Raw genomic sequence first — 13,177 nt, 5'->3', positions numbered from 1 at the left:
GCACAGTACTGTACACCATAATGACTATAGTACACACACCGATGCAAGTTAACTGCCTCACACATCAGTCGCAGTTAATTTATTTGATGGCACCGTATGATATTGCATGTACATTTTTTGTTTTAATTATTATCTCTGTGGCTTTGTCTCTACCCCTCTCACATACACAGGGTCCAAGGGGCATTCAGGGACCAATGGGTCCTCCAGGAAAGTCAGGAAAGCGGGTAAGTTGTATAAATATGCTGAAATGCATACAGCCTTGCCAATTACTGTTATGTCTGCATGCGAGCTTATGCAGTCCATTGTAACTCTCGCCGAATCAGCCCCTTATACCACTTTAACGATCGATGTCCAAGTGTGAGATCCTCGCAACGACTCCAGGTGGCGCTCAATAAAACACTGCCGCTGCTGCTGCTTCTATTGAATGTGTGAATTTGGCAGTGCTAGACTCTCTCTGGTTACACTGCACTCTCAGGGGTTGGTCAGAGTCTCTGCGGTAGCATTCCAGGCTTCCTTTCATTTTCCACTTGTGAAGCTGGTGACCGGATCCGCCATCGTGGGGTCGCACAAATTTGATTGAGCTGAGTTGTTTTTTGGGAAGCGGGTGGCTTCGTGGTGGGATCCGATAAAGGACGCCGCGACTTGTACTCGGTCTCTGCAAGGGTGAATGAAGATTGATGTTGATGTTCCACAACCACTGGGAAGCATGATGGCTTGGTTCTTAACCAGGGCTTGCCAGTTCAGGCCATGTTCCCATGGCAACTTTCTGGGGAGCCAAGAGTGCTGAGCTCACAATAGGACATCTTCCAAGACTGCCATTCGATTAAGTGTATTTTGCTTAACCAGAACTCAAGAGACAAGACAAGGATAGTCTCATGTTGCAAGCAACATGGGCCTCAAAAATTACAAGATCAAAACAAATGAAAATCTGCCCAAAAACGAAAAAACTAATGAATTAAAAATATTGCAAAAGTAATTCATTGCTGTGAAAATTAGCTTGGGCAGATGACCTCCAGGTTGAACCCAGAACAATTTTCAAAACAAATATACAGAAACATTAACATATTAAAAGTGGCTATAGTACGAACTTCTAAACAGACGAGGATACATGTGAAATGCTTGTTAATATTAGGTCGGTAAGATTTGTGTAAGTCTGGGAGAACTATAGCTGTGTTTAATTAATATAATGTTAAATAGAGTAGATCTATAAGAGGTTTTTGTGGTTAAATTGCATAATATAAATGTCGTTAAACATGCCACCACCCGACACAGCCAATTAGGAAGGGTTGTCACATTAACTAAATGTGCTAATTACTTACTAGTTCAGGAAACCGGTGCTTTGGAGAGTAATCCCACAACATTTACAATTCGAGTACGACGTTTCGCCAGTAATTGCAACATCCAGAATTGTGGAGAAATCCTCCTTCTGTTTCGATCTTAAATAGGGGGGTAAATGTGATGTCATTACTGTGAACCAATCATGTGTCAACACCAGAGGGGTTAATGTAGTCATGTAAATTACAATGTATACCTATTATTGGTGGGGTTATTCACAGTTAATTAACATACATAATCTTCATTCTCTTTATTATGTATGTACTTTCTACCGTTTTTGTCGTGGTTTATATATGTATGTTGAAAATATTTCGCACCGTACGTTGCCAACCATGCTTATCGGAGATGTGAGAGCTAAATTGTTTGAAAAAAGAGTAAAATTGTCTGAGCGGGCAGTGGTGGCTCTGCTGCACGTGGCCTGTAATCCAGCACTGTGGAGCCGGTGAGGGTTGGTAGATCACCACATAGCTGTCGTGAAATTGCCTTCCCGTGGGCGTGAATGGGCCATACCCTGGCTTGCCAGAAGATGGCAGGACACCAAGTTAATTATTCTCCATCTGATCCATCTTCGTGGGGATTGAGTTTGTGAAAAGGCATAGTCAACCATGATAAATCTAACAACAACAATAAAGCAAGTAGAAATTGGAGCTAAAGTAACTGCATTACAGAAGACATTGAAACGAGTGCGCAACATAAATCAGTATTAAATAAATACAATTTCCTGTAGCATTAATTAAACTAATTACCTTAAAGACAATTAGTAGTATAATTAATTTCCGGAAACGTCACAATGGATCTAGGGTGATTATTGCACTCGTATTAAAACAGACAGGGAAATATTATTTTTATTACATATAGGTTGTTTTTTTATCCATTATTTATTTTTGTTTCATTGTTGCACTTAGTTTTGATGCCATTGATGTTGTTAATTTGGTGACCCAGGTTACTCTCGCATATGAGACTCAACCTGCTCTCTTGCTCTGCTGTATCGTGACTTTTGTCGTCTTGTTTTGCTGTATCATAACTGTTGCTGTCTTATTCTGCCGGGTCGTAATTTTTGATGTCTTCTGTTGTGTTATGACTTTTACTCTCTTCTGCCGTGCCATGAATTTTGCTCTCCTGTTATGGTGTGTCCTGGCTTTTGATGTGTTGGGATTTACGCTCATTTGTCTTTTCAGGGCCGGTCAGGTGCTGATGGAGGTAGAGGATTGCCAGGAGAACTTGGCTCCAAGGTGAAATGAGATTAACTTCTACATTTTTTTTTATGATGCTACAATATCAATATATTTCAATTTACTCTGGCTATGGTCCAGTTCTGCAAGTAAACTGTGTATTCATTATCAGTGGTGTTCACGGTATATTTGATTAAATGTTACCCACGAGGTATGTTGAATGCAGTGGTGTTGTACTTTTATTCCTGCTATACGACTATTAGGAATATAACTGATAAGCATAATACAGAATAATGGCCATTGCTGGATTGTGATTTTGTGGCAGGTACTTTTGGCACTGGTTGAGTTTCCAATTTGTAAACAACTTTTTGATCAAGTCTGCTGGTTTTAAACAGGGTCAATCCTTTATATGACCACACCTCAACACTAAAGTTTGATTCATATTGGATCAGTTTTTACAAGATGTATCATGTTCCATTGTAATGCACAGATCAATGGACAGAACTCAAGCGTGAGCGCTTTAAACTTTATTTGGAAAGCAAAAAAAATAACCAATACGTTCAGCGTGTGTTCTGTACAATATTCTGTACGAGTTCTACTCTAAAGGACCATTTTAGATAGATTATGTTAAGAAGAGAAAAAGAGTAATGGTGATAAAATTGTAAAAAGGAAGATTACTTAGAAAACACGGCGATAACAGTATGATTTGAAAACCACTATTGCACTTAAAGTTGAACCACTTTCTACTCCGGTTGAGTATGTTGACGTTGGTGTTTCTCACGAGATTCCAAGTATTATGGTCTTGTGTACCCACCGCAATGCGCTCGTTGTGAGTGAGTATTGTCAGCGTCAGCACTCGCCCTAGATGGCAGCTCCTGACTGCCATCTTCTCCTCTCCTTCACTTCTCCTCTGCCCTCTTCATTTCCACAAACGCCCAATCTTCCTCCAGCTCCTACGACATTCCTCTCGTTATTTTCTCTTCCATCCTTCCTCCCGTGATGTCTGTATTCGTCAACCCGTGCTCTTGGAGCATGCACCTGGTCCAATTCTCCCCTCTTCTTCTGGTAACTTCCGTTATCATTCTTTCTTTTGTTGATGCCACTCAAGATTTAGCCATCGGTCGTGATCCCTGCCCAGATAACTCTCTGCGTCCTTCTCCATATCCACATCTCTAACAATTCCAACCTCTCACTGCTCACACGGAAGTGAAAATGACGGTGAGTGATGATGCTCTTGTTGTTTCCGCTAGGGGGACCGAGGGTTTGACGGATTGCCGGGTCTGTCGGGTGAGAAAGGAAACCGAGTAAGTAACACACGCAGTGGCATTTGGAACTACGGTACGAGAACACAAGGTGTAATGCAATGTACCACTACATAAAGGCGTCTTCACGGATAATGAGAGACAAAGAGGGGTACATGCATACACAAGTTTCGACGACTCCCAGAATCATACTTTGAAGTGATGGGGTATGCACAGCTAATGCACAGAAGCTGACAAGATGCCTGCCAAGATATCTGAAACTATATTTTTGCTCAATTTCTGTTGAAAATAGGAAAGAGACAGATATTTGCTGTGCCACTAACTACAGTGGAATTATAATAAATTGAATGACTTGAGGCTCAGATCTGCATCCAGATCCAGATTGGTGTAGCTTTGTTACGTTAAGCGAAAAAAGTTAACATCGTAAATAGCTCCATCATAAACGTGTGACATGTTATAGGGAAGGTCATGTTTGTTAAAATTATTATTTTATTTGAACTCTGCCAGATTGTGGTAAAGTGTATCGTTCATAGTTCCATGTATGATTTTTAACAGCACTAAACTACTATATTGTCCAAGCCTGAAATAACGTAGTATTTTTTGGTAATTGAAGTCAAGCATTCAACAAAAAGCGAAAAACAAAGATACAGTATCACGACTGCTCTTCGTGTTATCTCCCTTTCTTTCTTAGGGCGATCCAGGACCCCAGGGACCTGCCGGAGCTGCTGGGGAGACCGGCGAGAGGGTCAGTGATGAACACTTACATACACTCTCGTAGGCAACTAAGTGGCCGTGAGGTCACCACGGCGCATGATGCGTGGAAGGCTCAGCAAGTGACGGGATGAGATCCGTGGCCGCCACCAGAAATTTGGCATGAGAACGAACACTGCATTGCGACCCTTGCCCACTCCCGAAGATGTCGACCGCTCGCCACCACTGAGGCTAAAATTACGTCGAACGTTCTGGACAAACAGCAGAGGCCATTCTGGAATGGAGCGTCGCTCCAGAGGAAAGGTGCCGGGACAAATGAGGGGGCAGCGCAGACTTCAAAAATTGGAGCCTGATTGAAGATGTCACGGATAAACCTCCTGGCTTCACGCTAGCCCTGTGCCAGTGGGCACTCGTAAACTACTCCAGGAATTCACATAACCGTTGTGAATCGTACCTGATGCACGAGTGGCGATACACCTGTGGCGAACTTCAAGCAACAGAATGTATCATGAACAGTCGCTCCTTGTATTAATGTTATTCCGCATCTGATGATGTTCTTAACTGGAAATCAAAACTCGATCTACCCTCGAAAATGTTAATATCTCCATACGACGGAATAATATTGGACATTCTGGTGTTATGGGTTAATTAACTGAGGTGACTGGCAGATGTGCCTGCCACTGCAAACTTTTAGTCACCCGATCGCTCCATTCGTTGTGCGCATCGCTCGTCCGTTCTCCATTGCTGTTGGAGGGCGACCCTCTCCAACTGCCCAGTAGAGTCTTTCGCTAGCCTCCTCTACAGAACCCGATCTTGGCACCGTTTATACACACGTACACGCACACGACAACAGCTGCCATTCTTCGCTTTGTGGTGATTTCACCACCGTGTGCTTGCCAGCATAGGTGGGCACTTATACCCTCTGGTAGATCTTGAATATCTTATAAAAGGAGGTTACTGTGCAGACCCTGATTTTAGAGTAAACAGATCAGATGTGATGAAAAATAAGAATAGGTTTTTACCTTTTCTGGCAATAAAGCAGGAAGTGTTAAGATGTTCAACCACCACATAGATAACTTTGCAAGGAGGCATCAAGTCTGTGTTAACCACACATACTTGTGGCAAAAACATGCAATCCAACATTCTGTGATAATATAAGCATTATCTTTTAAACTGATTGACCTACACCAGAGACAGTCTTCTTCATGGCCTCGTTTCACCAGTGTTAGACTAGAGAACACCAAAAGGCGAACAATACAAAGATAATGCAAGTATCAGAAGTTTGGGTTGAGCCGTTATATATATGGAAATTTTTTACTATATCAAAGATCATTTTTCAAGGCATCAAGTCTGTATTAACCACACATACTTGTGGAAAAACATGCAAACAAACATGCTCTGTATGAGAAAATAATAAAAATTTTATCTCTGAAAATACATAAGCATTGTGCAAATCACGTTCCCCTGTGTGCCAACTTTCTCGAAGTCAGTCGTGGCGTAACCCACACAGCAGGCTCATCGTGGGCACACCGCTCGCTCTCTCCGTTTTGTTCTGCTGGAAGCCAACCACTACCAGTGCCCAGTGGCATCTGTCACACATTCCTCCATCGTACTTCATCCTGTGGCGAGGGTGGATGAGCGATGATAGAGCTAGTAGCAGCCTATGATCCATTTCGCCGATTTTTTTCCAGGGTGAGTCCCTAAGAGCGATGCAATTGCACCGTAAGGTTGAGTTCACATCGGGTCATCGTTATGACAGTTGTTGTGACTCTGCATTACAGACGGAGAGACAGACAGACATTATCCATGAAAGCATTCTTCCTTAGAAATCTTCAAAAAAAGTGGTTACTCATTGAATATATTGCTGTTTAAACAATATATATATTAAAACACTGTAAAATAACGTTTTCTGAGCCTATATATGTACAATGAATGCATATCATCCCTAATATAGTTTTTTTTGGTACTATGATTACTGTTCTTTGATTAGTAATATATCTTGTAACTTTTATCTTTTCACGTTGTTACAATGTGTTGCCTGTATTGTTGCCAAAGCTCCTGATTTGCTTTTCAGGGGAAAGATGGCGAGATTGGTCCCCGAGGACTGGCAGGAGACCCGGTAACAACCGATGCTCTCTCCCTCTTTGCAACGTTTTACACCGTCTAAACCTCAGTCTTCCTCCTCCCCATTGTCCCCAGCGCATTGCATGTCATGGGATCCTCCGGCAATGAATTTGAGCCGCCAACTTTGACACGGCTCGTGTAGAAATCAAAACACTTAATTACAAAGGGAGACGCAAGTTATGGTCATGAGGTAATACGGACAAATCTGCATCAAGTATCGGGCACGGGGGTGGAGTTGACATGGGGTCCACTCACCGATCTCATGATGGCGGCAGTTATAATCATGGTAATTGCCCCAGGGCGAGAGGCAATTACCATTAAATTATATATATAGGTTAAGGCTCATTAATTTGCACAGTTGATGATGTTATTTACACATTAAATATAATTGTAATCATGGAACTTTTTCTTGAAAGTGAACGACTGCAGCCAATTCATTGAAAACGCTATTTGACAACTGTTATTCACAATTAATTTTTTGATAACCATTTAGTATGCCAGGAAAACAGTTTTAGTACTTGTGCGTCACGTGTTCGGCACATTAGTGTGCGTGAATAAAGTTATCCATGAATGCAAAAGAAAAGCCAAGAAGATATTACTTAACCGAAGAGCACATTTCAAGAGGTGACTCGTGCCGAGTGGGAAAATGCAACGTGGGACCTGCAGAGGGATCGTTAAAGACAGCTGCACTCACTTTACATGTGCGTGCCTTCGTTTGCCGGTAGCTGTTGTAAGCCCTTGCTGGGCGGCAGGGTGGTGGCAGCAGCGCAGTGCTAACGCCCCTGCTTCACAGCAAGAAGTTCCTGGGATCGATTCCCGACTCTGTCGCCTTTCTGTGTGTCTCAGTTATTCCTCTGCTCTGCACAGCATTCCTCCGCGCTCTCTGGTTATTCACCTAGCTTATAACAATACTCCATTGCTGACCTACTGAATACCTTCAAATTACATATTTTGGATAACGCCTAGCAACGTCGCCCTCTACTGCAAACACTTTGCAGGACCATCCTGAAAAAAAATGTCTTGAGACTCAGTGAGGCTCTCCTGTGTAAACAAGATTAGCAATAACAATAATGATACGATGCGATAATAATACTGTGTGCGGTGTATGTTGTGCTGACAGGGTGAGCGTGGGTTGCTGGGCCCTCGGGGACCTCCTGGGCTACCAGGATCACCGGTAAAGTTGCCAAAAGGCTCTCTCGTCACCTGTCACACCAATACCATGCGTTTCGCAGAGCAGTTGTGGTGGCATCTATTATCAGAAACAGATAATTGAAGAGTTGCTCGGCGACATAGCTTTGACAGTGATGCACAAGCACACATTTTTCAACAGCAACCAAACACGTGCACTGTGTACAAAAGGCGCATGCAGTCTGCAAAACCACCAGTTCCTAATGAACTGCATTGGTTTTAAGGCATCTTCAGTTGCTTGAATAAGTGTGACCAACAGCCAGCTGTCAGACAAAAATACAACTATAGACCGGTTTCATTCTTATTCGGACTAATCAGTACAGTACAGTCACTAATGCTCACTGCTGCCAAGTCTGCCTCATACATATAGAGACCGCACTTATATCTATGGGGCCAGATCAGCGTGCCTAATAGCAGCAGCAATTGGGATATTTGACTGACGAGAAAAGCCATCAAAAGCCATCATATACAACGACAACTCAGCAGGTTCGTCAATAACTCTGTGGCCTTAGAAGGAAACACATCAATGGGTAGGTGACATTTTAGGCAATGGGCCTTCTCAACAGCATTAATGATAAACATCGCTTATTGCATATAGTTTTGTTTCCTTTTAAGACCAAATATAATTGAGGAATGTCCCGAGTATATTTTTTTTGTATTGAAGAGTTGGGGGTATAATCGACCTTGTAAGTGGCTGAAGCAGTAAAACAGATTTAAATCTGGACCCAGGACTGCAGGAATGCTGTTGTGGCATTACAGCCAAGGTGTTAAACGTTGGGGGGCTGACAGATGGTAAAGGGACTGCACAAGATAGGTCACAGCTGGATGCAGTCGGAGACAGTTCAGCAAGACACGGAGGAAAGGCTGTTCATACATGCCGCTGTGTCAGCGAAATCTTGCCTGGTTTAAGAAATAAACTTTAAACAAAGGCTGCAAACAGGTGGGACACATCCATAGGTGTACATTTCGTGTTGAGGATCCCACGACAAGGTGTTTATCAGAGTTTAATTCAAAGTCATCTTCAACCATCCATGTTTTGAGAAAACACCCATTGACAGTTATAGTCAAGAATCAGGAATCCGAATGCGTCAGTTACATCTCAGAGAAATGGTGCATGTGGGCAGGGGCGGTTTCTTCATTAGGGCGATTGGGCGACGCACCACCAATGTCATTCAACCACAGAGTCACGCTAGCCGTCACTGTGCCTCTGGATATAGTCCAATCAGCGTCATGTCACGTTCTGTGCAGTACCGCCTCTTTGTGGGCGATTTCCCTCCAGCTGAGAATCGCCCCGAGTGGCCCCATAGACTTACATTCAAAGATGTTTTTTTTCGAACGGGGGCGCTGCAATGCATTCTCTATGGCTTCCGGGAGGGCTCGCCCTAGCGTGCTTACGTCATCATACGTGCTCACGTCATCATACGTAAGCACGTTTCATCCAACAATATAATTTGTTGCCACCTAGTGGAATCTTTAATAAAATAAACTTGAGTGGTTTCTTTTAATAGTGAGTATAGAAACAAACAAGATGTATTGTAAGAGTCACTTTATTTTTCATTAATATTAAAGAAGTGAAGTTGCCTTTACATGCTTAAGCTGTTAATTTATCCATTGCATGGGTGGACCTTATCCTTATCAATCATCCAGACATTTGCCCCCCCTGAGAGATTTTGCAGGAGCCGCCACTGCATGTGGGTGATGCGTGTGCTGTGAGTTGGCGCTTGGATATGACTGTCGGGGAAAGCTGTTGAGCAGAACCGAAATGTGTTGAAAGCGTGGCTTTTTGATGGACTATGTAAATCACTTTGGAACAGCAGATGGCCATTGTTGAGAAAGGTGTTTGAGACAAGAGGTACTACAGAAGTAAAAACAAATGCTGAGCTTTAACGAATGCAAAACACGATTCATGTGGCCTTTGGGTTGTGGCGCATACTTAGGTTGATGTGAATTTCTGAAAAAATAATTCAGCAAAATAGTGGCACGTAACAGGTACATTTTGCAGATGTAAATCAGAGAGAGGAGGTTGCAATAGGTTGGACTTGCACACTGTGTGGGAGAGGGCAGACGACTGAGACAAGCATTGCAAGGGGCACCACGGTGGCGAGATGTTAAATACCTCAGTCTGGTATGCAGGAGGTTGTGGGTTCGATCCTGACTCTGATGCCTATTTATTTGGAGTTTGCATGTTCTCCCCTTGGTGGTGGATATTTCTCTGGTGTCCTTCCCATTTCTTCCTCCACACTTAGAGTATTTGGATGCAATACATTTCCACATGCTAAGCCACTTCGTTAAGCTGTCATTTGTGGCAAGGTCACTTCTGAAAAGCTCAGTGGGCCTCACCTGGTAAATAAAATGTAGTTTCAAAATAGTTTAATATGCTCAGATTCCTCAAACTGTGAGATTGGCACATGCAAATTTCAAGTTTATTTTGTTTAACCAGGTGAGAACTCAATAGACCACAATAGTCTCATTTGTAAGAGTGACCAGGGTCATTAAAATGACAAAGGCAATAACATAAACACTCAGTACAACAATTAATAAAATAGTAATCAGAGCAAAAACTACTGCATGACAGAAGAAGCCAAAAACAATGCACAAACATAGCTTCAAATTAAATCCCTACATTTCCAGTCACAAAAGTGGACTCAGACAAATTACATTTCATAAATCGTCAGAGTCAACTTCATGGGACCTCCTTTGCCAGTACCAAAATATGAGAATAGGTTTTCCCCTTTTTTCTGGCAACAAAACAGGTGTTGAGATGTTAAAACACCAAACTGAAACCTTTTACAGGGAATCATGTCTGCATTAACCACAATACTTGTGGTCAGAATGCAAACAAAAAACATATTCTGATAATATATGCATTGTCTTTGAAACTGATTGGTTCAAAAAACAATATCACGTGAGCCCACCGCGTTAAAATAGTGATCAACTACGGCAGTGGTGTTGGTTCTGCTGTGTTTCAAATCTGCCTTGTGTTCGCGAACACGGTCCGAGACATGTCGTTTCGTTTCCCCAATGTAACTGCTGCCTCAGACACAACTTAGTTTGTAGACACCAGGGTATTGCATGTCAGGAATCACATCCTTCACAGATGGGATCAAATCACGGATGTTGTGTACTGTGTTGAATCGAACTTGGATCTTGTGTTTGTTCAAGATATTGGAAATAGTTTTGGCAACACCTGCTATGTATGGCAAGGTGATGGTTTTGATTGGGTCCTAAGATGGTTGTCTCCCCATGGTTGGGGATACAGCTTTGCGGATTGTGCAGTCTGAATATCCATTCATCTTGAGTGCTTGGTGTCCGTGCTCAAGCTCACTGGCTAGGTTGTGCTGGTCAGAGATGCAACGGGCCCTATGGTGTAGTGTTTTTATGAGGGAATTCTTCTAGGCTGGATGGTGGTGGGAATCAGGCTTTAGATAGAAATCCGTGTGGGTGGCCATCAGGTCTCTTCTCAATCAAAACATCCAGGACTGGTAGCTTGCCATCATTTTCCACTTCCATTGTGAATTTGATGGATGGGTGTATGGAATTGATGTGGTTGAAAAATTGGTTCAGTGCTGGCAGGCCATGTGGCCAGATGATCAACGTGTCATCTGCATATTTTTTTCACAAGGAAAGACGTAGGGTGGATGTCAGGATGGCATCTGTTTCAAATTTCTCCATGAAGACATTTGCTACTACTGGTGATAAGGGAGAACCCATAGGGGTACCTTCATTTTGTTTGTAGAATGTACCATTCCAGATGAAGTAAGTGTTGGTAAGGCAGTGCCTCACCAAAGTTGGTACATCAGGATTCAGTCCCTGTTGGACCAAGTCTTCAATTATCGCAATGGCGTCAGGCACAGGTACATTGGTTAACAGAGAAACGACATCGAAACTGACAAGCAAATCATCTGGAGATAGTGAGATGTCCTTGAATAGAGAAACCAAGTGAGCTGAGTTGAGTACAGCTGAGGTGGTCTTGCCTGTGAATGGCAGCAGGGTCTCAGACAGAAATCGGGCCAGTTTGTAGGTGGGTGAGTTAATGGTGAATACGATAAGATGGAGTGGAGTACCTTCTTTATGAATTTTTGGAAGGCCATAAAATCTGGATGGTCTAGCAGCCGAAGGTTTTAGAGAGAGCTGCTTGGTCGGTTCGATTAGAGATGTGGAATTAGTGATTATATTGTTGGTTTTCATGGCCAGGCGGTTGGTAGGGTCTCTGTTGATTTTGGTATAACTGTCATCATTAAGAAGGTCCTGAATTTTGTTGTTGTATGTGGTTTTATCCATGATGACAGTGGCATTGCCCTTGTCGGCAGAGAGGATGACAATCTCATCTCTCTTTTTCAATTGAGCGAGTTCAAAACGCTCGTCCTTGCTGATGTTAGTAATGGGTTTCTTAGCGTTTTTGAGGATAGCAGCGATTTCAGATCTTGCCACGTCTAACAGGATGTGTCCCAAACCTTTGAGGACTACATCGACCTGGGCAATGGTATAATCATCCACTGTGATGTGTTTAGGGGTGACTGCGAAATTCAACCCTTTAATTAGTACCGATTTTAGGCTGTCGGAAATTGGGCTGTTACTCTGATTGATAACAGTCTTGTTAACATCTTCTTTTTAACGTGTGGATCTGGCTTCTTTTTGGACAGGATGTTGAATTTAGCAATCAGGCTAACTTTAAATTTGGTTGACATTCTAGCGGCTGAAGAAACAGTCATGTTATCTGCATGGTCCCAATCAGATGTGGACATCTGATCCGTTAATGCTTAGTGTGATTATAAGAGAGTCTTGTCTAAATTATCAATTTCAAATCGGAGCAGTCTTATTCTCTCTGAGATTAGAGCTAGGCTAGCCCTGAACAAGATCCGTTTTGCGTTAGGGGAAGTGACAGCGGCAATCGGTATTACCTTGTTGTCGCGGCATCTCTTCAGAAAGGTGAGAGACTCGATCAGGTGAGCCTTCTTGTCTCGCAGTCTGTTAAGAGATCTAACAGTTGTGTGGAAACCCTCTCCTTAGAGGCGGTTCAATCTTGCTTTTATCTTCTGAATATCACTGAATGAAATAATTTAAAGAGCAGATAAAGAAAAAAGATTGAACATCACTTTGCGAAACAAAAGTTTATTCCCTTCATGTCACGTGACACGTCTGCGGGAAAAGCACAAAAGCCGAGGAATGTCAGCAGCGTAGTTCCTCGTGGCATCGTGCCCGCAGATGGAGCCACAACTTTTATTTTCGTATAATGTGAAATGTCGTATCAAGCTCTGACTTTTGTATTGTTTGGATTAATCCAAAAATCAATAACATATCCTTTCACAAAACGTAATGAGCACATTTTCTCTTGATCCTAATGTTTTAAACCCATTTAGGAGAACACATTGAATATAATTGGGC

The 13,177-nt window shown here is 42.6% G+C and overlaps 1 protein-coding gene across 1 annotated transcript in view; it reads left to right on the top strand.

Annotated features, from left to right (window-relative positions):
* Nucleotides 1–13,177, top strand: part of LOC133348676 (collagen alpha-1(XI) chain-like) — a 153,018-nt gene that overhangs the window by 70,003 nt on the left and 69,838 nt on the right. The window contains 6 exon segments of the mRNA XM_061561617.1: nucleotides 171–224; nucleotides 2,514–2,567; nucleotides 3,758–3,811; nucleotides 4,461–4,514; nucleotides 6,555–6,599; nucleotides 7,725–7,778. Of these exon segments, the coding sequence (XP_061417601.1) occupies nucleotides 171–224; nucleotides 2,514–2,567; nucleotides 3,758–3,811; nucleotides 4,461–4,514; nucleotides 6,555–6,599; nucleotides 7,725–7,778 (315 nt within the window).

The sequence above is a fragment of the Lethenteron reissneri genome, chromosome 27 (genome assembly GCF_015708825.2).
Source record: "Lethenteron reissneri isolate LAM-NWPU_2019-01 chromosome 27, ASM1570882v1, whole genome shotgun sequence".
Taxonomy (NCBI): domain Eukaryota; kingdom Metazoa; phylum Chordata; class Hyperoartia; order Petromyzontiformes; family Petromyzontidae; genus Lethenteron; species Lethenteron reissneri.
The sequence above is the reverse complement of the archived record's forward strand: the minus strand, read 5'-3'. Positions and strand labels throughout refer to the sequence as shown.